This window comes from Lissotriton vulgaris, chromosome 4_1 (genome assembly GCF_964263255.1).
Source record: "Lissotriton vulgaris chromosome 4_1, aLisVul1.2, whole genome shotgun sequence".
In the NCBI taxonomy this organism is placed as follows: domain Eukaryota; kingdom Metazoa; phylum Chordata; class Amphibia; order Caudata; family Salamandridae; genus Lissotriton; species Lissotriton vulgaris.
The window spans coordinates 1,106,732,985-1,106,759,889 of record NC_141691.1 but is presented as its reverse complement, the minus strand read 5'-3'; the positions used below and the strand labels follow the sequence as shown (position 1 = coordinate 1,106,759,889).

The window sequence follows — 26,905 nt, the reverse complement described above, 5'->3', positions numbered from 1 at the left end:
CTCCACCCTGCGCCGGTGGCAGTGGCCCAATGTTTTGCCTCTTACTATGCTACCCTATACTCGGCGCGGCCACCTGGCCTTTTGCTCTCTGACCTCCTCCAACGGGAGGAGCTTCCTCTTCCGCGCCTTAGCGAATCTGACGCGGCTGCGTTGGAGCTCCCGTTCACCCCTGAGGAGGTGTCTGACGTTATTTTGTGCTTGGCGGCTGGTAAGAATCCTGGGCCGGACGGACTCCCGCTGGAGTTTTATTCGTCCTATCGTGACACCCTGCTTTCACCTCTAGTAGCCATGTACAAGGAGGCGGCGGATTGCGGCTCATTTCGGCCGGAGACGGACCTCGCTACCATCGTAGTGATCCCTAAGTCCCAGACCCCATCGCAGCTCTGCTCGGACTACCGTCCCATTTCACTTATCAATATGGAGCTCAAGATTTTTGCTTCCAAACTGGCCAACCACATTTACCCGCATTTAGCTCAAATTGTCCAACCTGACCAATGCGGCTTTATGCCTCTCCGGGGGACTAGACACTGTATCTGACCCCTTCACCTTGCCCTTGCGAATCAACACCTGCTGACCCCCTACTTGTCCCTTCTCCTTATTGACTTTGAGAAGGTTTTCGACTCTGTTGACTGGAGCTACTGGGATGCGGTGTTGGACCAGATGGGCTTTGGCACTCCTTTTTGCAATCTATCTATCAATCTATTATATCGCCGTCCCCGGGCGCAGGTACTCGTTAATGGCACGCTTTCCCGCCCCTTCCCCATTGGACGGGGTACGCGGCAAGGCTGCCCTCTTTCCCCGTTCCTTTTTGCTCTAGTTATGGAGCTGTTCGCTTGCCTTGTCCGCAGCGACCGCTCCCTGACTGCCTCAGGACCTCGGCCTAGCGGAAGAGGATAAGATCGCATTGTACGAGGACGACGTGCTGCTGTTTTTGGCTGACCCTGCTCGCTCGGTACCTCGCTGCCTTCAGGCCCTGGCCATTTTTGAACAAGCATCCGGCCTGCGGCTTAACCCGTCCAAGTCTGTCCTCGTCCCCTTACATCTCTCACGCGAGTGCTTTGATGGCAGTCGTCGATTCCGCTTCGGCGGCTGTCTTTCAAGTACTTAGGGATTTGATTTTCCCTTCTCCCTGACCTCTCATGGGAGCTCAATGTCACCCCGCTGGTTAAGCGGATCCGCGCCAACCTCCTTAAGTGGCGCACGCTGTCACTGAACCCCTTGGGCAGGATCACCCTATACAAAACGATGATCCGCCCCCGTTTTTTGTACATGCTCCAGACCACAAACCTCTCCTTTGCTAGATCTTGGTTCCGTGAGATGGATGCATGGCCACGAAATTCCTTTGGGGGGGATTCAGAGGTCCAGGCTGGCCCTGGCCCAATGGTGAATCCCACCTTTTGATGGAGGTCTCGGAATGACGAACCTCTACCTCTACTATTTAGCGACTCGTCTACTCACGATCCACGATTGGTTTAATGGCGTCTGGTCCGACCCGGCGTATCGCTTGGAACTACACATCCTGGGCTTCTCCTCTATCCAGGGGATGCTTTATGGGGCTACGGTTCCTCGTGCTCTTCCAGAGGTCACACACGGAGCATTCTTGGCTTGGCATGCATCATTACGACATACTCAATGGGTGGGCAGGCTGACTCGCTACACTCCCCAGTGGTGTGGCACCAGGCTTTGCGAAGTTGCCTCCCTGTCAGGGTTCCGACAATGGGATCTCATCGGGGTATCCTTGTTGGGTGATGTCTTGAGCGGTCCCCATATCCGATCCTTCCAAGATTTACAGGCTAGGCATTCCCTCCATCCCTCTCAATTATTTCGCTACTCACAGCTGCGCCACGCCCTTCACTCCCACATTCCAGATGGCACCTCTCTGCCCGAATAGAGCCCGCCTGAGGCGCAAGTCCTCACTGGGGATCTGGGGAAGGGTGGAGTCTCTCGGATCTACCGCTCACTCGTCAGCAACACCCCCAATTCCCTTTCCCTGCTCCAAGAGAAGTGGTGGGGCTGGCTTGGTGTTCTAGAGGATGAGGATTGGAGACAAGCCCTGATGGCCCCTAGGATGAATGCGGTATCAGCAAGACCGCGCCTGGTGCAAGTTTTTTTTTTGCACGCCGCCTATATTACATCCCTGTGTCTCCACTGCGCTGGGCTTCGGCCCGATGCTAACTCCCCCCCTTGCTCCCACCCCTGCACTGACTTTTATCATATGGTGTGGCTCTACAATGCGATTCAGGGGTATTGGGAACTGTTAACACAAGACCTGTCAGGGGTCCTGGACTGGGAGGTGCCCCTTGATCCCATGCATGTTCTGCTGGGCATCACTGACGGTCTGGACGGTTCCAGGGCTGAGAAGCTCTTCCTCAATACTGCGTTGGTGGTTGCCAGGAGGGACATCGCTGCTCACTGGCTGGACACCGCCCCTCCCACTCTAAGGCGCTGGCGCCGGGGGGTGGACTAGTGTGCTGCACAGGAGGGGCCTCTATATGTAGCCAGGGGGTGCCCCAAGAAATTTCACCGCATGTGGGGAAAATGGGTTGGGGTACTCAACGAATGAGATGATGATGTGGTCTGCTCTCCCTGTAGACGTGGTTATGCTATTCTGGATTTCTTTCTGGGATCTTGATGTCATTGCGATGTGTTTTTCCCCTATCCTCCTAATGTACTATGTAGCTCTGAATGGTGCTGTTTGTTGTCACAGTCAAAACTCAATAAAATTGATTGTCAAAAAAAGGAAGACATAAACATGGGGATGTCAGAGAAACCTGAATCATGACTCACCTTCGGCACAAAAAAAGAAACAAAACCAATGCAGGACGGGCAGCGAGACTCCGAACATGAGACGGAGGAACAGGGAGCATCAGCGCTGGAATCAACACTACAAGCCATGCAGCAAAGCCTATTATCTATCAATGGCAAAATGGACTCCTTGAATCAATGTATTGACAGTATATCAGTCAAACATGACAAGCAGGCATTCAGGCTCACAGAAGCGGAGCAAAGAATCTCAATGGCGGAGGATGACCCGAGAACCAGGACCTGGAAATGCACAGACATGGAGAAGTTCCTAACCTTAATACAAGTAAAAAATTAAGATTTAGAAGCCTGCTCCAGGCGCAACAACTTGCGCATAATAGGTGTTCCGGGGACAACAAATATAGGATGTGAAACAAATGAATAATGAACTGTTTGGCCGGGAAAACTTGTCAAACATAATGGTGGTGGAGCAAGCACACAGGTCCTCAAAGGCGAAGCCGTCACCAAGGGCGATCGGGATGCAGTGCTATGACTGGCAAAGGAAAAGAAGGAGATCAGCTATCAAGGTAACAGGGTCACCTTCAACCCAGATTTTACAGCAACAGAACAAGCAGCAAGAAAGGAACATCAGTCTATTAAACAGCAATTACAGAAGGAAAGCATCTTCTACGAAATGCTATAAATACAAGGACAAACAAAAAAATATGCACAACTCCAAAAGCTTCACAAGACTTTTTGAAATCTAGTACCAGGAAAACACACACCCAGCGCCAGCACAACGATGAGGACTCAGACTAGAAACTAAGCCTGCTAAACAAATGTACCTGAGACTAGAGAGCCCAGCGGAGACAGCAGAAACGGCAAAAGAACTTGGACCTACTCAAGAACCACGGATGATATACATGCTGAATAACTGGTTCACCCTCCCACCTCCAATCTGTAGGAAGTCCAAGTGGCCGGTGGCAGAGACTTAGCCACAGCCAAAATCTCCACCTCCGGGCCGGAGTCTACACCTCCAGACTGGAATCTCCACCTCCGGGCCTGAATCTCCGCCACCGGGCCGGAATCTCCTGCCCGAGTTAGGACGTAAAGTTAGTAGTCGTAAATCCATTCTGTGAATACCAAAAGTAGTAAGTGGGTTCTGTGAATATCAAAAGTAGTAAGTTTAGGATTTTGTCTTAAGTTAGTTCCGTGAATCGGACCCTATGTCTTTAGCATGTTTGGGATGCTGAAGTGGGAGGGAGAGGATGGGGAAGGGGAGAGTGTTGGGTGTTGCAACTATCACAGCTCATCGATGGCGCAAGATCCGAACAGAAAGGTAGCTAACAGGCATGCAGGAAAATTGGGACCTTACATTTAAATGATGACAGGTAACAAATCTGATAAATTAAAGATATCGTTCACAACATAAAATGTACGGGGTCTTAATAATCTCAAGAAAAAAAGGCAAGTAATGGCCTACCTGACCAGGCATAATATTCATGTAGGGCTTCTCCGAGAAACGCACTTGACAAAACATACGGAGGCGATGGTGGGTAGGTACCCAATGGGTGGGAACTTCCCTGGCATTTTAATTTTTAGTATATGCAAGAGGTGTGCTAACGTTAATAAAAAAAGGTACACCTCTTGAGGTCACACACACTATTACAGCGAAGAGTGATTACTTTGCTGATAGGATTGAGAAGGCCAATAATAACAGTCGGGAAATTTTTTCTATTGTTAATAGCTTTCTCTCCCCCAGTGCCGAGCAACTCACTGTGCCACCATCGGCAGCCTGGTGTGAGGGTTTATCCTCGTTTTTCGAGCTAAAGATAGCGGGGATTCAAGCTAGCCTTCGGACTATCAGTCACAGTATGAGTCCTGTAGCCACTGTGCTCTCCTCTTCAGCATCTGAGTCCTCCTCCATTATTTTTGAGGAGTTTATTTCGCTGTCTGTAGACGATACCTTAGAGGTGGTAAAATCCCTGAAATCTGAATCCCCCACTGACCCATGCCCTGCACGGATTCTTGGTGGTGTCGCCGAGGTGGTTGGTCAGGAGATCACTCAAATTATCAGCCTTTCTTTCAGTTCGGCTACTGTTCCGGTCGACTGGAAGCAGGCTAAGCTCTTGCCTCTGCCTAAAAAGGTCGGATTAGATCCATCGCTGCCAGCCAATTACCAGCCGATTTCATTGCTTCCTGCTATGGCAGAGGTCTGCAAAAAAATTGCTTTTCGACAACTAAATGCTTTTGTGGAAACATCCTCGGCTCTACATCTTGCCCAATCTGGATTCCGGGCTGCGCATAGCACGGAATCAGCTTTGATTGAAGTTGCCGAGGCTATCAGGGACTGTTTGGACAACGGCCGCAGAGCGGCTCTAATTTTAATGGACCTCTCTGCCGCGTTTGACACGGTACCCCATCAGCTCCTACTGTCTCGTCTGGCTGACATTGGAGTTACTGGCTTGGCTCTTGATTGGCTTAGCTCCTTCCTTTCATCTTGGACTCAGCAGGTCTGGCTACCCCCTTTTTCATCTACAGCCAAACCTCTTTCGACGGGGGTCCCTCAGGGATCAACGCTGAGCCCGTTGCTATTCAACGTGTATCTGACCCCCCTGATTACGCTGGCTGAACAACTAGGGGCCAAAATAATAGCCTATGCGGACGACACACAGTTGTTGTTTACGTGGCCTGGCGCAGACCTGGACACGGGTTTGATTCGGTCCTGTTTGTCCTCAGTCTTCAACTGGCTGGCATCTGCCCAGTTGAAGTGTAACGAGGATAAAACGGAAATTCTTCTTTATGGTCAGTTTCCTCCTCGCTTCAGAGAAGCGCTATGGCCGGCCGGCTTTCCATTGCCGTGTTCTGTTAACATCCCAGCCAAGAATCTGGGTGTCTGGTTTGGGGAAGATCTGTTGTTTGAGGCCCATATCAAGAAACTGTCCGGTGGGTGCTTCGGAACCCTCAAAGCTCTGCTGAAGTTCTTTCCTTATCTCCCTAATGCAGCGAAAGAGACAGTGGCCAGAGCATTGATTCTCTCACGTCTCAACTATGCCAATGCCCTGCTGAGTGGTTTCCCGGCCTACCTGGTTGGGGGCCTTCAGATAATTCAAAATGCAACAGCCAGACTTTTATGTAACATCTCCAGGCGAACGAGTGTCCGGGGCCACCTGCGGAACCTGCATTGGCTTTCAGTGACACAGAGTATCATCTTTAAAATGCTCACTTTTGCTCACAAAGCCATCCATGGCCAAGGCCCTACTTATCTGATGAAACGGTTTACTCGTTATCTTCCCAATCGGCCTTTGCGTTCTGCCTCCAAGCATTTGCTGCTGATTCCACGATTCCGGCGCTCTCGGCTGGGGGGCCAGTCAATTGCGGTTAAAGCGGCGATTGCTTGGAATTCTCTTCCGTTGACCCTTCGGTCTAATTCAAATTTTGCTCTCTTTAAAAAAGCTCTGAAAACTTATCTGTTTAAACTTGCTTTTTAGGCTGCTCTTTTCTTTTGTTATGGCCCTTTGCATTTATCCAGGGATGGACAAGATGGGGCAGGTGAATGTCTGGATTATCCGTAACCCATACAGACTGGAGGACACGCGTGCATAAATGACATACGGAACCGGGTCCAGACTATACTATTGGCTGATGACAGCAGGGGTTAACACATGGGAGTCAGATGTCGGGCCGAATCCAATCAAATTATGTTTACAGCTTGCAGCCCAGCATCCCCCGGCGGTTCACATGGCGATTCAGAGCTGAGGTGCTGCCAGCTCGGTCTACAAGGTGACTATTAGAAATGCACTTGTGGAGTACTTTGCAATAAATAATCAGTAAGCAAAACAGCCGCACTATGGGAAGCATTTAAGGCAAGTTTAAGGGGAATATGCATAAGTACAGGTGCGGGAATATTAAAGGATGTCCGCAGGCAGCTGCGGTGCACAGAGGAGGCCTTACAACACCTAGAGCAGGAATACAAGAACGCACCACATGCTGAAATTTTAGCGAACATAAGTGAACAGTTAACATGATACAATGATCCAGCGTTGGAGGAAGTGCGACACCTGTCTAAGGGACATACGGCGAGGGCATACGGATAAGGGGGGAGACCAGGACACAATCTGGTAATGAAAATAATGTTAAATAAGAGACATCATTACATTATAAAAATCACAGATAAAGAAGGGGAGCACCATTATGAGCCTAAGGATATACTAGAATACTTTAGGCGTTTCTATGCATGACTCGTAAAGTCAGGATTTTTCTCAGTTTAGGAGTAGTAAAGTTATGGATCCTAACTTTACTACTCCTAAATGCCTTTTGTGAATACCGAAAGTCGTAAACTTAGGATTTTGTCTCAGATTACTTTTGTGAATCAGGCCCTATGTTCCTAGGTGTGTGGTTGTGGTTTTGATTTCGTATGTTCGTATAGCCAACTACATGCTTATTGGTGATTTATGATTCATGTGATACATTTCTAATGAGTGGTCTCAAAATGTGGGCATTTTAATAAATTTTTGACCCTGAGTGTTTTTATGTGCCAACTGTGGATGTGTGATCTGTTGTTCTATATACCTTTTATTTCAGTTTTTCCTTTATCCCTGTAGTTAATCCTAGCCTCCATTGGTTTTGTATGATCCCATTGCTGATCCTATGTGTCGTCTGTAGTGGTGTCTGACTTACTTTACGGCTAGGCTGGGGAGCATTTAAGCCTTGACAATATTTACAAATGGCAGTGGTGGAATAATTGGTAGCACATCTATTCCTCTTGTGCATTCAATGTCAGGATACAAGTATTGGTGCCCCTCGAGGTTACATAGACTGCATCCCACTGCCTAAGGTGCCAAAACACAGGAGCCCGATTGGACCCAGTGAGAACATAGAACAGAAATAGGTCTCAGCACTCCTATTCAATTTTATGTTAATTCATCAAGTTATTCAAGCAAGTCAATTCAATGTACCAGCAGGTCATCAATATTGTTCTTGCCGTATCAATTTAATATGAATATATGCCAGAATCTTGAATTACAAAGTTAAAAACAATACCAATAATGGCTGAATGTCAAATTCAGGAACGACTGCGCTGCGAGGAAGTTTCGAGTCTATAAGGGCATATCATAGCCAAGACTTTGTGACTACTGAAACTGATAAAATAACAAATGGATTCATGCCAATGAAATACGTGACGTGGTCCACTACCCTACAGAGAGAAAAAAACATACCTAGAGACAAACAAATCCCCATAAAAAGACTTGGACAGATATATGTACTACTGTTTGGTTATCCATACAAACAATGGTTGAAGCCTTGAAAAAGTTTCTATGAAACAAAACATGTGTCAGCTGCCGGTTTAACGCTTGAAAGGAGGATTCTACATCAAGCTGTTTATCAAGATTATATTGTTATTGTTTTTAACTTTGTAATTCAAGATTCTGGCATATATTCATAATAAATTGATTCGGCAAGAACAATATTGATGTCCTGCTGGTACTTTTAATTGACTTGCTTTAATAACTTTATGAATTAACATAAAATTGAATAGGAGTGCCAAGGTCTATTTTTGTTGAGTATTTGAGCCTGGTTGGAATGTAGAACTACTTGAGATATTTTGCATGTAACCTTATTGATTTGGGCTTCAAAGTCTGACTGGCCTGCAGGGCAGTCTAGCAGTGCCAAAACAGCTTGACTGACAGTTCAGTGTGTGGGTTGTTGTTTTTAGCTTGGGATTTTCCTTATATTAGCAAAAGCATTGCAGGCAGCAAGCACAAATGCATGATGTCTCCCATACTTTGCAAAAAAACCTATCCAGCTTGTCTTCACTTGTTCAAAGCTGCCTTGATTGCAAATGGCTTAATTCTTTATCTATTTGATTCACTAATGGGTGCCAGTTTGATTTTGGTGCTGGTGAAAAACTCTGTTATAGTATCTAGGGTGGGGGAGTTGACCCTACTTAATTTGTAACACTGGATGTTCATGAAAGCATTGCACCTTCAATGAGCTTCCACTGGTAGCCAGAAGGCTGCAATCCAGCAAGGAACTGTGTAGGCTTCGTAGCAAAATCATATAAACAGGGATTTGCCCAGTGAAAGCAAAGCGGCTCTCAGTGCCTGCTGCAGTTCAGTATGCTAGCACATCCTGAGTCGGTGGTCAGAGGCGCTTCTTGTGATTAAAATAAACATTGGTAAACCCAGTAGGTCTTGTCTGTACGAGAGATATTGGCTTTGACAATGTGCTTTAGCCATTACGTTCGCCCGTGTGAGTGCTGTTCAGCATGGGTAAAAGTTAGTGGTGTGGAGTGTGGTGAGGCAGATTGGAGTGGGATAGATTGAGGTAGGCTGAAATGGTTTAGAGAGGAGTGGGGTAGATTGGCATAGAGTGGAGTGACGGTAGAGTGTGGTAGAATAGATTGGAGTATACGGGGTGAATTGGAGTGGGATAGACTGAAGTGGGGGAGTTGGGTAGATTGGTGTGATTGGAGTGGGGTAGATTGAATTAGGTTGGATTGGGAAACATTGGGGTACAGTGGGGTAGATTAGAGTGGAGTAGACAGGAGTGGGTAGATTGGGGTAGAGTGAAGTGGGATATATTGGGGTAGATGGGGAAGAGTGGAGTGATTGAGGTAGAGTGGAGTGAGGTTGACTGCAGTGTAGTGGAGTGGATTGAGGTAGAGTGGAGTGGGGTAGAAGACTGAGTGTAGCCTGGTAGATTGGACTGGAGTGGCGTAGATTGGGTGAATTATTAGAAGGAAGAATGGAATGGAGTGGAGTAGATTGGAGTGGGGTGGATTGGAGTGCAGTAGAGTAGATTGCAGTGGGGGAGTGCAATAGATTGAACTGGGTTAGATTGGGGTGAAGTATAGTAGAGGGGTGCAGTGGGATAGAGTGGTGTGGGTAGATTGGGGTAGAGTTGAGTGGGATATATTGGGATTGATTAGAGCGACTGGCATAGATTGGGGAAGAGTGTAGTGCAGTGGATTGGGGTTAATTGAAGTGTGGGTTACAGTGGAGTGGGGTTGTTTGGAGTGGGATAGGTAGGAGTCGAGGCGAGTAAATTGGAGTGCTGTGGGGTAGATTTAGATGGAATGGGGTAGATTGGAGTGGGATAGATTGGGTGAGTTATAGTAGGGTAGATTGGAGTGAAGAGGGGTAGACTGGAGTGATATTGAAAGGAGTGAGGTAGATTGGAGTGGAGTTGAATAGAGTGGTGTGGGGTAGATTGGGATGGGGTGGGTAGATTGGAGTGGGGTAGATTAGGTTAGGGTGGGGTAAATTGGAGTGGAGTAGATTGGGGTAGATTGGGTGGGTTATAGTAGGGTAGATTGGAGTAAAGAGGGGTAGACTGGAGTGATATTGAAAGAAGTGAGGTAGATTGGAGTAGAGTTGAATAGAGTGCTGTGGGGTAGATTGGGATGGGGGGGGTAGATTGGAGTGGGGTAGATTAGGTTAGGGTGGGGTAAATTGGAGTGGAGTAGATTGGGGTAAATTGAGTGGGCAGATTGGATGGGGTATATTGGAGTAGGATAGTTTGGGTTAGAGTGGGGTAGTGTAGATTAGAGTGGGATGAACTTGGGTGGAACGAGCTAGTTTGGACTGAAGTGGGGTAGATTTGTTGTGAATTGAAGTGAAGTGGAGTTGGGTAGACTGGGTAGAGTGGAATGGAGTGTGGTAGATTGGGTGGATTGGAGTAGGTATATTGGGGTAAAGTAGAGTGGGGTATATTGGAGTGAAGTGGGGAGGTTTGGAGTTTAGATTGGAGTGGAGTGAGATAAATTGAGGAAGAGTAAAGTAGGGTAGATTGGAGTGAAGTGTATTGGAGTGGGATGGATTAGGGTACAGTGTAGTGGAGTAGATTGGGTGGATTAGATTAGAATAGGGCAGATTGGAATGGAGTGGTGTAGATTAGGATGGAGTGGGGTAGATTGGAGTGGGATAGATTGCATGGGTTATAGTAGGATAGATTGGAGTGAAGTGAGGTAGATTAGATTCAACCAATAGGGGAATGTCCACCCTATACTTGGCGCTCTGATGTGTGTTGTGAACGTACAAATCCCTCTGTAATTCGGTGTCCGGTGTTAGAAGCTGAATTACGGAAGGATTTCTCCATTCACAGCACACATCGAAGTGCCAAGTATAGGGTGGACATTCCCCTATTGATTTGTTTTGATTAATTTGACAATCCGAGCACAACACTTGGATGGCTACTTGAAAATCTTGCTCATAAAGTGCGCATCCAGTAATATTGTTGATACGAGTCCCGCATCAGAAGTGGCTTGCATGTAGGAAACATTATCCATTATAATGGCAATATGACTGGAATTAATTGATGCCATTGAGTTTTCTGCCCTGAAGAAGTTCATTGTCTATTGGACGAAACGCTTTGGCTGGTTCTTTACTAACATTTATATGAAGCACCAATAAACGAAGAATACCACTGGATCGCCTGAGAATCATTTTTTATTAACTATGAAATATTCATGTGCTAACATTGTTCTTTCGTTTACATGTGGTGCAACTCTATTTTTTGTGTTTGTGCGCATTTTTTCCCCAGTGTAGGGAGCTCTTTATGGGCAGAAAGTGCATGCAGAGTAGTGCACACAGGACATAGGATATTATCCAACCTTCTCTTTGACCATAGGGATATAGCGGTGAGAGTGATGTAGTTATCTCTAGGTCCACTACTCAGTTTTATGTCATCACCTAGTGTATTGATGTGTTTTGATCGTATTCAAATATTGGTTTCCACCACACTTCAGAATTCCCCCAAAAATGTGTTTCATTTGTACTCATTCTGATATATTCAGAAACATCAGCACACTATATTTATTGCTGTTGTGTACTAGAAGAAAAAACTTCCTACACCCTCTTCTCTTACATGGATACTCAGCAGGATTGTCACATAATTTCTATCAGTTTGAAGTCAGAGAAAGGAAATGAAACACCAAGCTCCCTGAAAGACAAATCCTTACATGTAACCTCTATCTTTGAATGCTCAGAAAATGGGAGAAGACATAACGACATTTAAAGGCTTGTTTAAAGAAAGGGAGTTTGTGAAACAATACAGTAAATAGGGTTTGGGGAATGGAGGGACAAACTCAAGTTGGACAGCATAGGGCAAATAAAGCCAGCAAATAGAAGGCCAGAAAATGTGAGTTACAAACCACAAAGCCATTTGTAAGCAATGGGTGGAATGAATTCTTTGGTGAGGTTTCTGAGTGTCCCCCAAGATGTCTTTAGCAAACCAGACATCTGCGCTGTGTGGCAGGCTACGACCTAAAGAGCTGACCGAGCAGGACAGAGTAGATTCGTCTTGGGAAACTGATCGCTAGACGGCAACCTCACATCTTTACCGTTTATGTAGCGGAAGAGGAGCCTCAACATATTATGCTTGCTGTGTGCCTACCAGGAGCAAAGGTGTGACTTTAAAACATGCTTCTTCATGGTCTCCTTGAGAACCTATTTGTCATATTTTACTCATCAGCGATTTGTGAATTTTTATAGTGTTTTGTCATTTGTTCATACTATATATTCTGCTCTATAGATGTTTTACACTACAGATAATCATGTAACTCATATTTACCTGATTTATTTTCCTTCCTCAGTGTTACAGAGTCCAGTGTATGCCCCATGTTTCAGTGATTAATCTGCAGTTCTGTTTCTTTGTTTGAGTTTACGAGGTAGATTAGGGTTCTTGGCATGTATAGATATTAGTAAATGTTTTAGTATTACTGTCACATGGTGATAATCGGATTTGCTGTTTGAAGCAATAAAATATTTTTAATTTAATATAGAAAATAACTGTGTTCGTTTCATGTCTAGATGTAAACATAAGACATTCAACTACAGAAACCTTCCAACCACATCAGTTGTGATTGCATTCTACAATGAAGCATGGTCGACGTTGCTGAGGACGATACACAGTGTTCTAGAGACATCTCCTGCTGTACTCCTAAAAGAAATTATACTTGTGGATGACTATAGTGATAAAGGTAACAAATGCTGAAATACATTGTACAATTTTTTACAGTGTGTAACGAAAGGATGTTAGGTTAATAATGTTTTTTTTTATATTTAAGTGTATTTGAAGTCACAGCTTGAAGTTTATATCAGTGGTTTGGAAAGAGTTCGCTTGATAAGAACTAATAGGCGAGAAGGCCTGGTCCGTGCACGATTAATTGGAGCCACATATGCCACTGGGGATGTGCTCACATTCTTAGATTGCCACTGTGAATGCATTGCTGGATGGCTAGAGCCACTACTGGAGAGGTATAGTATGATTTTCTTTATTTATAGAAAATAGAAAATGATATATATGTTACAAACTCAGTTCCTCCCAAGGTGTGATAAAATATACCAAACGTGAATTAAACAAAACACATTCCGCCCATTTCCACCTGAGTGTTCCACTTCTCAGACTCTTCAAACTTATCTCTCATTTTTCTTTTTCATAATATGTATTTGTTTTTGGTATCAAAACATAAAAGCAATCGCCATAAAACAAACGTTTACATAACATGGTGTGGCCCTCTATACCGGCTTAATCTCTTTATACTTTATCGCAGCACCCATACAACAACATTATTCATTTCCTAGTACGTTTCTCTTCCAACCAAAATGTTGCCTAGTCTAACTCAATTTGTGTAAGCCGTTGTCTCGCCAAACCAATTAGGTCTTATGTAGACAGTTTCTGAGTTGTCTACATCATTGCATCAATTCCCCTGTATTCCATCTGTTCCACCTATATTTTGGAGGGCTTCTGTGGGCAGTCCCTCACCTGATATATCGGGATCTCCACTGTCATGCATTGATCTAAGCCATGTGCCCAGACCAGGGATTATGCCTGCCGCTAGTGCCTAATGATGTCCCTCATTACCCTCACCAACCCCAAGTGAAGCAGTTCATAAGCCACCTATAACTTCTCCCAAAATTGTCCACGCTACGTCCCAAAAGGACGTAATACCAGGACACTCCTTGAAGGAAATAACTACAAGCATACTGGTGATTCTGCCCTTCCTGCCCGCAACCAAACCGAAACCGGTCCCAGGATGCTTGTTTCCGGTCCAGGAAGGACCTGGCTTGGCAGTTCTGTTCCCATGAGGATCAAGGTCAAGACTGAGTTGAGTCCAAACTGGGGTGGCATAGAGAGCAAAGGAACAATGGATTTAACCCAGATCTTCTGACATTGGGGAGAATGTTTGATTTATTCCACATTCCATTTATTCTGCTGCATGGCCCAACTTATGTCATATATTTGCAGTGTAACTTCTCCTCTGATACGTCCCCAGTTTCATTTTGCCAAGTGTGTCTCAGTGTCTAAATAGTATTAGGCATATTAATCACTAGGGAGACCATGATTGTTAATTAATCAGTACTTGAGACTTTTTCTAGCCTAATATCAATCTCTAGTCATGGTTCAAATTCAAATATGATAAGAGTAATAAAAGCACTGCCTACCCTCAAATCACTTTAAAAATGCTAGTACATGCAGTTAGCAAAAGAACTATCTGATACACATATGCAAATGAGAAATAAATGCTCAAGCAATAAGAAAATATTCTTTTAGCCAAATAGTGAATTCATGTATCTTTATAATAGAATTCAATCAGTTTTTTTACTGAATTAACTCATTCAGTGATAAACATTAGATATCAAGTATGACTGTCAAACACAAGTGAAATTGGGTGACAGTAAGTGAAAACAAGTGCTCAGTGCATGAAGACATATACAGTGAAAAACATTTTATACAGCTATATACACAATTGTTAAAAGGCCAGGAATAAGGGGGCGTGGCTAAGGCTGCTTACATGGCGGACGCAGTTTAGAGTAGCTCCGTCCCGCCGTGCAATCCATCTGACATTTATCCTGCCTCCCCCCCTCACCTGTGCCCGTCCCGTGGCAGTGAGGAGTGGCGGAGAGTGTCCGGCGGGTGTGGCGTGATTTTCGGCCGAAGCCGACGACACAGAACGGGTGCAACTGGCCCCGGAGGCGGAGCGGCCTATACTGGGGTTTGGCGCCGGGACCTCTATTTCGAGGGCACCCAGAGAGGAAGCAGGCGGACAGAGGACAACTGAGCGGGGCTGCGCGATGGCCCGGCCCTAACCGGGACATAGATACAGGCGAGCGGCCACCGGCTGAACACTACATTGGGCCTGACGCTGCACTGAGGGGGCCAAACAGCGGCTGGGAGGCGGCGGCCAGGGAGTCACTGACCAACGGGCCTGAAGTGGCGGCCGGGACCCCAGGAGAGGCCTGAGCCCGGTGAAGAGACCCCAGTGGTGAGTGGACGCTGGGGCGCGCGGCGGCTGCCTTGGAAGACAGAGAAGCGAAAGGGGGAAAGCGGAAGACCCGGCGGTCAGGTCAGACCGCGGTGGACCAAGTCCCTGGGACGTGAGTGTGCCGCGCTGGAGACGGATTGTGCTGCTTGGCTCCCTTTTTGAATTGCGGCCAGACATCTCGGCGGCCGGGACGGCCCGCGGACGGCAGGCCTCCGCGTCCATAAGTAAGACTCACATGGTGGGTAGAGACAGTGGCGAACGCCCTGGGTCGGGCCCCTGCGACAGCCATTTTGCAGAGCAAGTAGCGGAGGGGCTGCAGGGGGAGCAGAAGCCCGGAGGACCACAACAAACCTGTGGCGGCCTACACCCATATGCCCACGCAGCCTTGGATGTGCGAGTTCGGACCCTCCTGGCCAGCGACGGAGGCGCCCTTGGTCGATAGACGCACTTTGTAGTGAACTGTAGCGGGTCCGGAGGGAGAACGCCGGGGGCAGAATCTGTGACCGTGGTTGGCAGACGTGGCCCGGACTCCCTGCGGCCTATCATCGGAACCTGTGGAACCGGGGGTGTGGGGCTAGTGGGCCCGAAGGATGACTCCTTGCGGAAGACGGGGACCCTCCCCCCCAGTGGCCAAAAGTGAGACTCAACGGCTGCCCTCTCAATCATCGGCCATGACAAGGGGCGGGAGTGGCGGTGGTACCTCGAAACAAGGGACTATTGATAAATTCACGGGCCCATTTGGAAACTCTGAGGCTTCGGGTGGCCACCAGGCCAACGGGCCGGACAATGCAGCCCTCCTTGCGGCTATCACCCAATCCCGAGACACGCTGGATGCGAAAATTGGGGCCGTTGGGGCTGATGTCACCTTGCTGCTACAGGACTTACGGAATGCGGTGGCCCACATTACAGAAGCAGAAACCCGGATTACAGGAGTGGAGGGCGAACTTGCGACCTTGAAGAAAAGAGTGGCCAACATGGAGGGCATACAAAAGGGCCTGGCTCTCCGGGCTGAGGATGCCGAAGGACGGGTTCGGCGCAATAACCTACACTTTGTCGGCTTTCCAGAGGACTGTGAAAAGGGAAACATGGAAGCCTTTCTCACCGTGTGGTTGGAGAGCTGGCTCCCGCCGGAGTCTCTCTCCCGCTGCTTTATCATCGAAGGGGCCCATAGAGCACTCACTCAGAAGCCGCCGGTTGGCGAACGAGCGCGGCCGGTGATAGCCAAGCTGCTCAACTACCATGACCGAGACACAATCCTGAAGCAAGCCCGGTTGAAAGAACCTCTCCTGTGGAATAATCACCGGATCATGATATTCCGGGACTACATACGACTGGTGCAGCAACAACGGCAGTCCTTCACTGCTTCTGAAGCTCGCCTGCGAGGCCTCAAGATACAATATGCCCTACTGTATCCGGCTCGGTTACGGGTGGTCTATCAGTCCCGCACCATGTTCTTTAACTCCCCTGAAGAGGTATTTACATGGACAGACGAGACAGTGCGTATCAGACCACATACAACGCCGGCTCGAGACTCAGATTCATCCTCCTCGGCAGTGCCGCCGCGGACGCCCCGACGCTCGCGCAGCAGAAGTAACTGGAGATCCCGCTCAACGAAACGTTCCCCAGCCAAAAGGGGAAATGCGGAAGAGACTAATTCCCTAGACTCACCGACAGTGGATCCATGAAGGGCGAAAGGACACAGGGTACCTGTTTGCTTTGTATACCACAGTACAGGCTGAGTGGCGGATATTGCAGGCCTGGTTGGAGAAGATCCACGCTTATGGTAACACTAACACTGGCAGGCAAAAGTAGACTTACGGACACGGGGTGCGGGTTGGGTGGGGAGGGATGGACTAATAGGCGGTAACCCTCAATTTAGAGGAGTTTGTTGGGGGGGGAGAGTTGGAACAGAGAGGGTACTTCATGGGGATCCATTGGGATAGTGGATCTCTGGCCTCCCGTTGGGGGCCGGAGACGACCTATACCGCGACAGGTACTTCAATGTTACTGAGGTATGGGGTGGGGGGTGGTGGGGACGTTGTTGGAGGGATTTGGGAGGGAGTGGGGGTTGGGGGATTGGTTGGGGGTAAGTTGGAGGGGGGTAAGGGAGGGAGGGAGGCAGAGAATTGCACAGTGATCATACAAGTTCCATTGAAGCAAAATGTGTGTGTGTGGCCTCAGATGCTCGGGCTATCCATATTTCTGCCCTTCAATGGCGGTTGATACTCCTGATTTGGGCCTGCAGAGGGCATCGATGCGTGTTGTGAGCTGGAATGTACGGGGATGTTAGACAGGATAAAGAGAGGGGCAGTCCTGCGACAGGGGAAGAGAGATAAGGCGGATGTGTTACTGTTGCAGGAGACTCACCTCATGGGTACCAAGACCCTTAGCTTACAGCGCTACGGCTTTCAGCAGGTGTATCATGCTGGGTTTGCGAAGGGATCTCGTGGGGTGGCCATCTTAGTACACCGTAGGCTGTCCTATGTTCATGAGACTCAGTGGGTTGATGCACAGGGCAGATATGTGTTTGTTCAGGGTAAGATAGGCACTGAATCAATAGTCTTCGGGAGTGTGTATGCCCCGCCTCCGCTGCAGGGAGCTCTTATAGAAAAACTGTTTGGCGTTTAGGCTGAGATACCTGATGTTATGGCAGTGGTGGGTGGCGACTGGAACGATGTAATGAATGTGCGGATGGATCGACACAGGCTGGGAGGAGAGTTGCCCCCAGACACAACTTCTAAACTTAACGGCATGGTGAGAGGAATGGGATGGGTGGATGCGTGGCAACACCAACACACCCAAAGCCGCGAATACACATATGTCTCGGCGGTGCATAGGTCCTTCTCCAGGATCGATTACCTGTTTGTCCCTCATGCCTGGGTCGGGAGGGTAGACTCCACGTCCATACTGCCACGAGGTCTGTCAGATCACTCCCCGATAGCGCTAGACCTACTTCTAGATAGACGACGACAGCCGTTCAGATGGCGTCTTTCCACGTGGCATCTGCAACAAGAAAATTATCAGACACACATGAGGGTGGCTATTGCTCACTACTGGATGATAAACCTGACACGGAATCGATGACCCTCTGGGAGGCTCTGAAGCCCATGCTCCGAGGGGTGGACATCGCTTGGTGTGCAGCTGCCCGTAAGGCACGCAAGGAGGAGATAGTAAGAGCTGCAGATCGGGTCAGCGATCAGGAAGAAAGATGCCACGCGGGTGGGAGTGAGGAGGATGTGGGTCAACTGCTACTGTCGCAGCAGTCGTACCCCTCCTTGCTGTTGGATGAGGCTAGGCAGCTGTGGCTGGCGACTCAAAGTAGGATCTACCAGTGGGGCGATAAATCCAGCTTAATGCTATACAGGCTCTGTCAGAGCACTTTTCATGCACAGTCCTTACCGTGTCTTTGTGATGAATCGGGGACGCCCATGACAGCCCCAGCGGCCCTGGCGGCCAGCTTTGCACAGTATTATGCGACCCAGTATGCCCCCCGGGAGCTCCTCCCGGCGGAAGATGTTGACAGGTTTCTCGCTGACCTTCCGCCACGAGCAATCTCAGATGAAGGGCGTGCTCGACTTGAACTCCCCTTGTCGGCAGAAGAGCTGGGTGCAGCCCTTGGAGAATTAAATGTAGGCAAAGCCCCTGGACCCAACGGGTTTCCTTGTGAATTTTTCAAAAAATTCCACCTCCAACTAGGGCCCCACTTTCTATCATGCCTTCATCTACTGTATACAGACCTGACCGCGTCGGTGAGAGTAGCTGGGGCAGTGCCCGATTCCTTCCCTATAGGCCGGGCACTGGAGGCAGCCAGAGAGGGCGGTCGCCTCCCGAGAGACTGGCGGCATGCTGAAATCGTGGTCTTTTGCAAACCAGGGAGGGCCCCTGATCTACCCGAGTCCTATAGACCAATATCGCTATTGAATACTGAGGCGAAAATACTGGCGAAAGCACTGGCCAATCGCCTCCTCCCATACATTACCGATCTTGTCCACCCCGACCAAGCCGGGTTCATGCCCCATAGAGCAACAAGACACAATATTAGGCGCGCACAGGTTGTGGTGGAAGCGGCCCGAGCAGCGGGGATCCCTGCGGCACTTCTGCTGGCCGACATAGATAGGGCATTCGACTCAGTTAGCTGGGTCTACCTCCGCGCACTTCTATCCCGCCTGAATCTCGGGCCCCACTTTCTATCATGCCTTCATCTACTGTATACAGACCTGACCGCGTCGGTGAGAGTAGCTGGGGCAGTGCCCGATTCCTTCCCTATAGGCCGGGGTACCAGGCAAGGATGCCCCCTATCGCCTTATTTATTCGCCCTGGCCATAGAGCCGTTGGCGGCGTGGGTGCGAGTAGACGCTCAGATGCGGGGTGTCGAGTGGCTGGCGGGACCCTCCGATAGAATCGCACTTTATGCAGACGACGTCCTATTCTTCCTCACGGATCTGAACAAATCTGGGCAGCGGGTCCTTGACATAATGTGGATATTCGGGGAAGTGTCGGGCCTCTGCCTAAACCTACGTAAATCTGTGCTGTGGGTGTTGGGGGAGCGCCGTGGCCTAGGGTCTTGGGCGGCGACATTGCAGGAAGGGACGGGAGGCCTTAAATACCTGGGTGTATTCCTGACAGATTTGTGTGGAGTTTCCTGGTCGCGCAATGTTGTGCCCGTATGGGAGCGAGTCCGCTCTGACATGACCGCATGGTCCCGCATGCCCCTGAACGTGTACGGCCGCTCAGCCATATTTAAGATGGTAGCCCTCCCGCGCCTCTTATACCAGCTACAAAATCACCCATATCCCATTTCACCGCAGTGGTTCAAGCAAGTAAACTCGACACTCAGTCAGTTTCTTTGGGCCGGGGGAGTGGCGAGAGTGGCTCTACGCACATGCTTCCTCTCCACATATTCTGGCGGCCTGGCGACGTCGGACATTTTGTCCTATTATCAAGCCTCCCATCTATTGATATTAAATGAGTGGTGGTATGGGGACCGGGGCGACCCGGCTTATGCCCTGGAGAGGCACCTGATGGACTCCGACACGCTACACACTATACTCTACTCGGGTAGTAAGAGAAAGAGGCTCCCAATGGTCACTCAAATAGTGTATCATATATGGCGTGGAGCGCTCCGCCGCATGGGGTGGTGGAACAAGCTCACGAGGGGACCCCTCTATGGCAGAATGGGCTCCTGCCGGCGTTGACGTCCCTACAGGGACGACATGCTATTGCACCCACTCTAAAAGGACTGGACTCATTGCCAGAATTTAGCCCGCTGGAAGCTAAGGTCTTTATGGGGGAACTAGAAAGCAAAAAGATATCTACTATCTACCAAACACTAGTTACACATTGCTCATCTTCCCTAGACTGCCTGGGGACTAAATGGGAGAGTGATGTGGGTGCATTTGAGGAGGAGGACTGGAGGGAAGCGCTTGAGGCCCCGAGAGGAGCGGCCATTGCGGTACGCCTGCGATTCATTCAGTTCAAGTATCTACATAGGGCTTATTATACAAGGGAACGATTGTGGAAGGCAGGCCTAATTTTGTCCCCTGATTGTTTGAGATGCGGCAGAGAGGTGGGCACCTTTATTCATACAGTATGGTCATGTGCCGGGCTGCAGAGGTTTTGGTCCGGGGTGTGGAACTGCCTGTCGGAGGTGTTGGGCTGGGAGCTCCCACGTTTGCCGCAGTTGGGTCTTCTCCATGTTATGGAACAGGTGGGGGGAAATATCTATAAACGACATCTGCTGCTGTTGGGCCTCACTGTGGCCAAGAGAGACGTGGCTCGAGCCTGGAAGGACCCTAGGGCCCCCCTGGTGGGAGTGTGGAAAAGGGGACTGGACTTTTACATGGGACTGGAGCGCCCGATCTTTGCAGCCAGAGGCTGCCCTCGGAAACATTATAAGATTTGGAAGAGATGGGCAGATTATAGAGGACTATGGCTGGAACCACCAGCACATAATGGATCTGAGGAGGGACACTTGGACGCTGATCCACGGCCATGAGGGATACACACCGAATGCTTCTTGCTATATTTGTGTTTGTACACTACTTAGACACTGTGCAGGGGGCGGGAGGGGGGATCTAGGTAGGGGGAATGGGAGGGAGAGGGTAGGGGGGTCGTTGTTAAATTACCTTACCATAATCTGTTGATTGAATTGCCTGAATGCGATTTTTACTCTAATGCTCACAGCTCCTCCGGTTCCTGGGGCGCTGTGCTTGTTATGCAATATTCAACTACATAATAAAATATTGTTCTGAAAAAAAAGGCCAGGAATAGATTAGCCTCTAAGGAGTCCTAGTGATTTTTAAGGGATCCTGGAGTTTCTGGGCCTAGGGTTAGCGTAAACGTTTCGACCCTGATGCACCCCAGTTGGTGGTCGCCGCAGGTCTTTATCAAGACAGGTGTGTAGGGGTTGACAGTGTGGGTTCAGGTGGAGTCTCTGCCTGATGAGTTGCCAAACAATGGATGATCGAATCCGTCTGGTGAATCTCTAGGACGTTCCGTGGGGAGCGAATGGATACGTGCCTCCTCTCTTCGCATTAACCGGCTAGGCGAAGAGAGGAGACACGTATCCATTCGAAACGTCGACGCTAACCCTAGGCCCAGAAACTCCAGGATCCCTTAAAAATTACTTGGACTCCTTGGAGGCTAATCTATTCCTGGTCTTTGAACAATTGTGTATATAGCTGTATAAAATGTTTTTCAATGTATATGTCTTCATGCACTGAGCACTGTTTTTCACTTATTGTCACCCAATTTCACTTGTGTTTGACAGTCATACTTGATATCTAATGTTTTTCACTGAATTAGTTAATTCAGTAAAAAAACTGATTGAATTCTATTATAAAGATACATGAATTCACTATTTGGCTAAAAGAATATTTTCTTATTGCTTGAGCATTTATTTCTCATTTGCATATGTGTATCAGATAGTTCTTTTGCTAACTGCTTGTACTAGCATTTTTAAAGTAATGGTTTCTACCCGACAGAACTTCCTGTTTGTTTAACCATATATTACCCAAGTTCTGAGGGACACAGGGTTACCCCTTCTCTTTAAACATACCCTCAAATCACACTTGTCTGACCATGCCCTCATCTACATGATCTCTGCATAAACTCACTGTTGACACCAGCACTTTCTGGTTGGCAGAAGGGATGCCCCAGCCCGGCAGAACCTACTGGCTCCGTCAAGAGCGGGTGATTACACTTGATGTATAACTTCTACTCACCCTTGGGTAGCTTAGCACTGACCACTCAGGCTTAAGTCAGAGGCAATGTGTAAAGCAAAATCACAGCAGTCTCTTGCAACAAATATACTGAGCAACATAAAAGAGACCTCACACAGGATTTGTGTAAAAACTTTTATATTCAACATTCAACACAATAAATCAAGAGCATGGACATCGAAGGGGCGTGGCTAGCAGCTGGCGAGCATGGCCACTAGCTAAGGGAGCTGCTACATCCCCGCCGAATATCCTACATTATCCAATGTCGTTGGGAGCGGTGCTTGCGCTCAGGGAGTGCTGGAAAGCCTAGGAGTGCAATTGGGGGTGAAGCGGCAGTGAAAAAGCCCAAATGGACGAGTGGGAGGGAGCTCAGCAGACGAAGACTGTGGCCTCAACATGGCGGCGATCAGTGAGGCGGCGATATCGTATTGATCTCAGCGGCGATGTCGAATTGATCTTGGCGGCACTGGTGAGCCGCATCCCCGTCGGGCGAGCTGGGTGAGGTTCGGAGGTGACGGCGGCCCGGTGGGAGACTTGATTGAGCTCTGGATCTCAGCAGCGCCAGACCGGAGGTAAGTCGGTGGACGTCCTTTGGAGGAGGCCATAAATCGAGGTCCCGGCTTGCAGACCTGCCGGGCCTTGACTGGGCCCGACTGCATAAGGATCCTTTGCGGAACGGGGGTGAGCCGAGTAGGGCCCAGGGGGCCACAGCACTTACAAGGGGCACAAGTGGGGCCCTTTGGAACCGACGGCACCCTCCCCCCCTGCCTCCACGGACAGACCAGGCCCCGAAACAGCGGGCAATGGACATCTAATACCCAGCTGAGGCCGAGAGCCATAGGCTGTCAGACTAGATCCTGAGTGAAGGGGGACTGCCTCCTTTTAGGGTCAGAAGACTCTGCGATTTCCTGCAGTAGCAGAGGGGATAGACAAATAGTGGGCGATTGGGAAGTTACATCGAAGTGGCCTATCCCAGCGTGACGAGCACCCCAAATTGGGGTGGAGACCTCAACACTTTGAGCCAGCGCGAAGGGACCCCAGAGAAAACCGACAGGCCAACAGCGGGACTGCTGCACCCGCTGGGTAGACGGTGGAGAGTATCACCGTGGTCCATAATCTCCCGATTTGACTGTACAACTTCAGGTCGCCCATATGGCAACAGGCAGAGGTCCAAAGGCCAGCGCGCAGAGCAGACTTGCCAAATTTGCCTGGAATAAACCCCCCCCCCCGGAGACCCCTCATCGCCCGTGTCTTTAACTATCGGGAGAGAGATATCATATTGCAAACAGCTAGGTCCAGCCCGCCGCCAAGGATCGACAACAACAAAGTCCTCTTCTTTCCTGACTTCACAGCCAAAGTACAAGCACAGAGACAAAGCTTTCAGGCAGTAAAACAAGAACTCGGGGACCGGGAAGAGAAATATGCCATGCTTTTTCCAGCGAAGCTCAGGGTGGAATCAGACGGCAAGGCATGGTTTCTTACATCGCCTGAGAAGGTGCAAGATTGGTTGGAAGGTTGGCTCAGGGTCGGGGGCCAAGGACGAGATCGCACAGGAGGACCCCCGCAACAGAGAGGAAACTTAGTGAACGTATCTATAGGGGACTCCGATGCCACGGGCGAGAGGGAGAAGGAGCCTACCTGAACGAGGGAACACGGCCTGAGAGCTGAGAATTCTACGAAAAAGCGAGTGTCATTGATGTGGTGGAACTGGTTTTTTGGTGTACACGTATGACTGACCGCTTGTTTCTTTTGTTGTTGTTTTTTTCTTCCCCTTTTATACATTTTGTTTGACTTGCTTTGCACTGAGGGAGGCATTATTAGACCGCTTCACCAGGATGGACGATAGTTAGATCGTAACAGACAAGATGCAATGTATGGCTAGCGGGGATGCGGGCTGGCAAAGCCTGAGGTTCTTTCAGTATTTTGGGGGAGCGAGAGGCACTCTGTCTAGTTGGTGAGTGGGTAGTTCTAAATCCACGGACAGGGGGACAGGAGATGGGGGTGGAAAGGGTGTTTATTTTTTTCAAGGTTCAGTGGTTTAACAAAGTGACACTGGTATATTACAAAGTACAGTCAGTCTAGCCATTTTTATTGGCGGAGGAATTCACATTGGGGACAGTACACAGGCTCAGCGAGCACTGCATGCAATTGGTCCGTTAGTATTAAATAACTGTGTGGTGATTTTCGTCATGGTCCACGATGGGGGATGAAAAAGCTTGTTCACTCTCTGTTCTAACTTGGAATGTGAATGGGGTGGGTGATAAAATTAAAAGGGAAATTGTCCAAAAATATCTGAAGAGACAATCTCCGGATCTGGTATTACTACAGGAGACGCACTTGGTTGGGCACAAAAGTAAGGCCCTAATGAGATGGGGATACAAACTTCTCGTACATGCAGACTACACTACAGGCTCCAGAGGCACGGCTATTCTGGTTAAAAGAAGCCACACCTCTTCTTGAACACCGTACATGGGCCGACCCAAGGGAAGATTTGCTGTTCTAGAAGCCCAATGGGAGGGGCGGGTGTTGAACGTGATTTCAGTATATCTGCCACCAGCATTGGGTAATGAAGCTTTGGCAGACCTTGCTAGTATACTGACCGATCTTCCGGTAGTGCCACTATACTAGGAGGTGACAATGGATGACACGATAGACAGACACCCACAGTGGCAGGTAACTAGATCCCATGGGCCCATGGCGGAATTTACCACAGCGATGGGGCTGATTGATGTTGCGCGAGTTCTACAACCGACTGACACATCATACATGTATTTCTTTAGCACACACAACAGTTTATCTCGTATTGATTACTTCCTCACACATACAGACTCATTGGGCAGCTTTAGGTGCCCCCAAGTCCTGCCGAGAGGCATCTCCGATCATTCCCCAGTCAAGATTGAATTTACGCACTGGGAAAGGCAACCCCGTACCACCATAGTCTTAAATCCATGGTTGCTTAAAATTCCTGACATAAAAGAGGAACTTTGAACGCAAACTGGTGACTATTTCAAAGAAAATCTGGGCTCAGTTGATTCGGCGCAAACCATATGGGAGGCATTCAAAGTGGTTTTGAAGGGGCAAGCATTGTTTCTCAAAACGGGGTATATTCAAAAGAAGTGCCAACTATTGGTCCAGGCGGAACACGAACTCCAACAGATGGAGACGGATCACGCTAATAACCCATCAGAGGACACTCAACACCACTTGGCACTTCAAAAGAGTATAGACTTAAAACTAGAGAACATATGATGCCCAAATACCATAGTATTCATCATAGACTCTATGAATTAGGAGATAGAGCCGGTAAAACTCTAGGGTGGCGGGAGAAACGAGAACAGGAAGCAAGATGGGTGCCTAGATAGATACTGCCTAGTGGCAAGACGCTCGTCCATCCTAAGGATATAGCGGGGGCATTCGCAGACCACTTAGAGAAGATTTACTCCCCCCTACAAAGTACACAGCAGAAGACTCTCTGCAGCTCCTCTTGGATAGTAACTTACCGCCACTCTCGGAATCAGGTAGGATATCCTTGATGGTAAACTTACGGATGATGAGATTCTAAGGGCCATTTGTCTGATCAGCTCGGGAAATGCGATGGGGCCGAATGGAACACCTATTGAGTTCCTTAAGGCTACATCCTCTCAAGTAGCCCCGCACCTGCGAGCAATGCACAATGAGAGCAACGAATAAGGACAACTGCCCCATGACCAGTGTCTGGCTACCATAATAGTTATCCATAAGCCCGGGAGGCCCGGGGAGAGCTGTGGCTCCTATAGACCCATCTCGCTGATCCACGTGGAGGCTAAAATCCTAGCGAAAGTCCTAGCCATGCGATTAGTCGCAGTCATCTCCACCCTAGTCCACCCGGATCAATCCGGTTTTATGCCAGGTAGAAACACCACACTCAATATCCGTTGTTTCCACAATGTGCTGGCGCGCAGAGAATTTCTAGAGGAGTATGCAGTGGTACTGTTGTTGGATGCCTCAATGGCATTTGACTCGATAGAATGGCCATATTTATTTGAGGGTCTAGGCAGAGTGATTCGTTCCCAGGTTCCTGGGCTGGGTTAAACTTTCATACACCAATATACATGGGCAAGTAAGAGTCAATAACTACACAACTGCAGAGAGGCACTCAACAGGGATGTCGTTTATCTCCAATGATATTCTCCCTCACTTGAGAACCCCTTGCAGCGTGAATACGGCGAGATGTATTGGTTAGAGGGTTGAAGTGGGCAGAGGGTCAGGAGGACCGAATATCTCTATATGCCGACGACATACTACTGTATCTTGCCTACCCCTATCGATCCATGCATGCCGTTTTAAACATATTTACAAACTTCGGGAAATATTCTGGATATGCAATTTATTAGACCAAATTGGTACTGTTCATGCTCAAAGGACCGGTCCCTCGTCTTCTGATAAACTGTATGATAAGGGTGGCTGATGAGAGATTCCGATATTTGGGAATATTTGTAACGTCGGATCCGGCTCTGTTTCATACACATAATTTAGAGCCCCCGATGGCTAGGCTATGAACAGATGTGAAGAACTGGCGATCCCTACCCTTGTCTTTAGTGGGCCGAGCCGCCCTCTTTAAGATGCTAGCCCTCTCGCGTTTTTTGTATATCCTTCAGAATTGCCCGAACCGTGTCCCAGATACCTACTTCACAGC

At 48.7% G+C, this 26,905-nt stretch overlaps 1 protein-coding gene across 1 annotated transcript in view; it reads left to right on the top strand.

Annotated features, from left to right (window-relative positions):
- GALNT4 (polypeptide N-acetylgalactosaminyltransferase 4) overlaps positions 1-26,905 on the top strand; it is a 983,977-nt gene that overhangs the window by 507,734 nt on the left and 449,338 nt on the right. The window contains exons 4-5 of the mRNA XM_086965331.1: positions 12,555-12,724; positions 12,812-13,001. Coding sequence (XP_086821457.1) covers positions 12,555-12,724; positions 12,812-13,001 — 360 coding nt within the window. The remainder of the gene's footprint in view (positions 1-12,554; positions 12,725-12,811; positions 13,002-26,905) is intronic.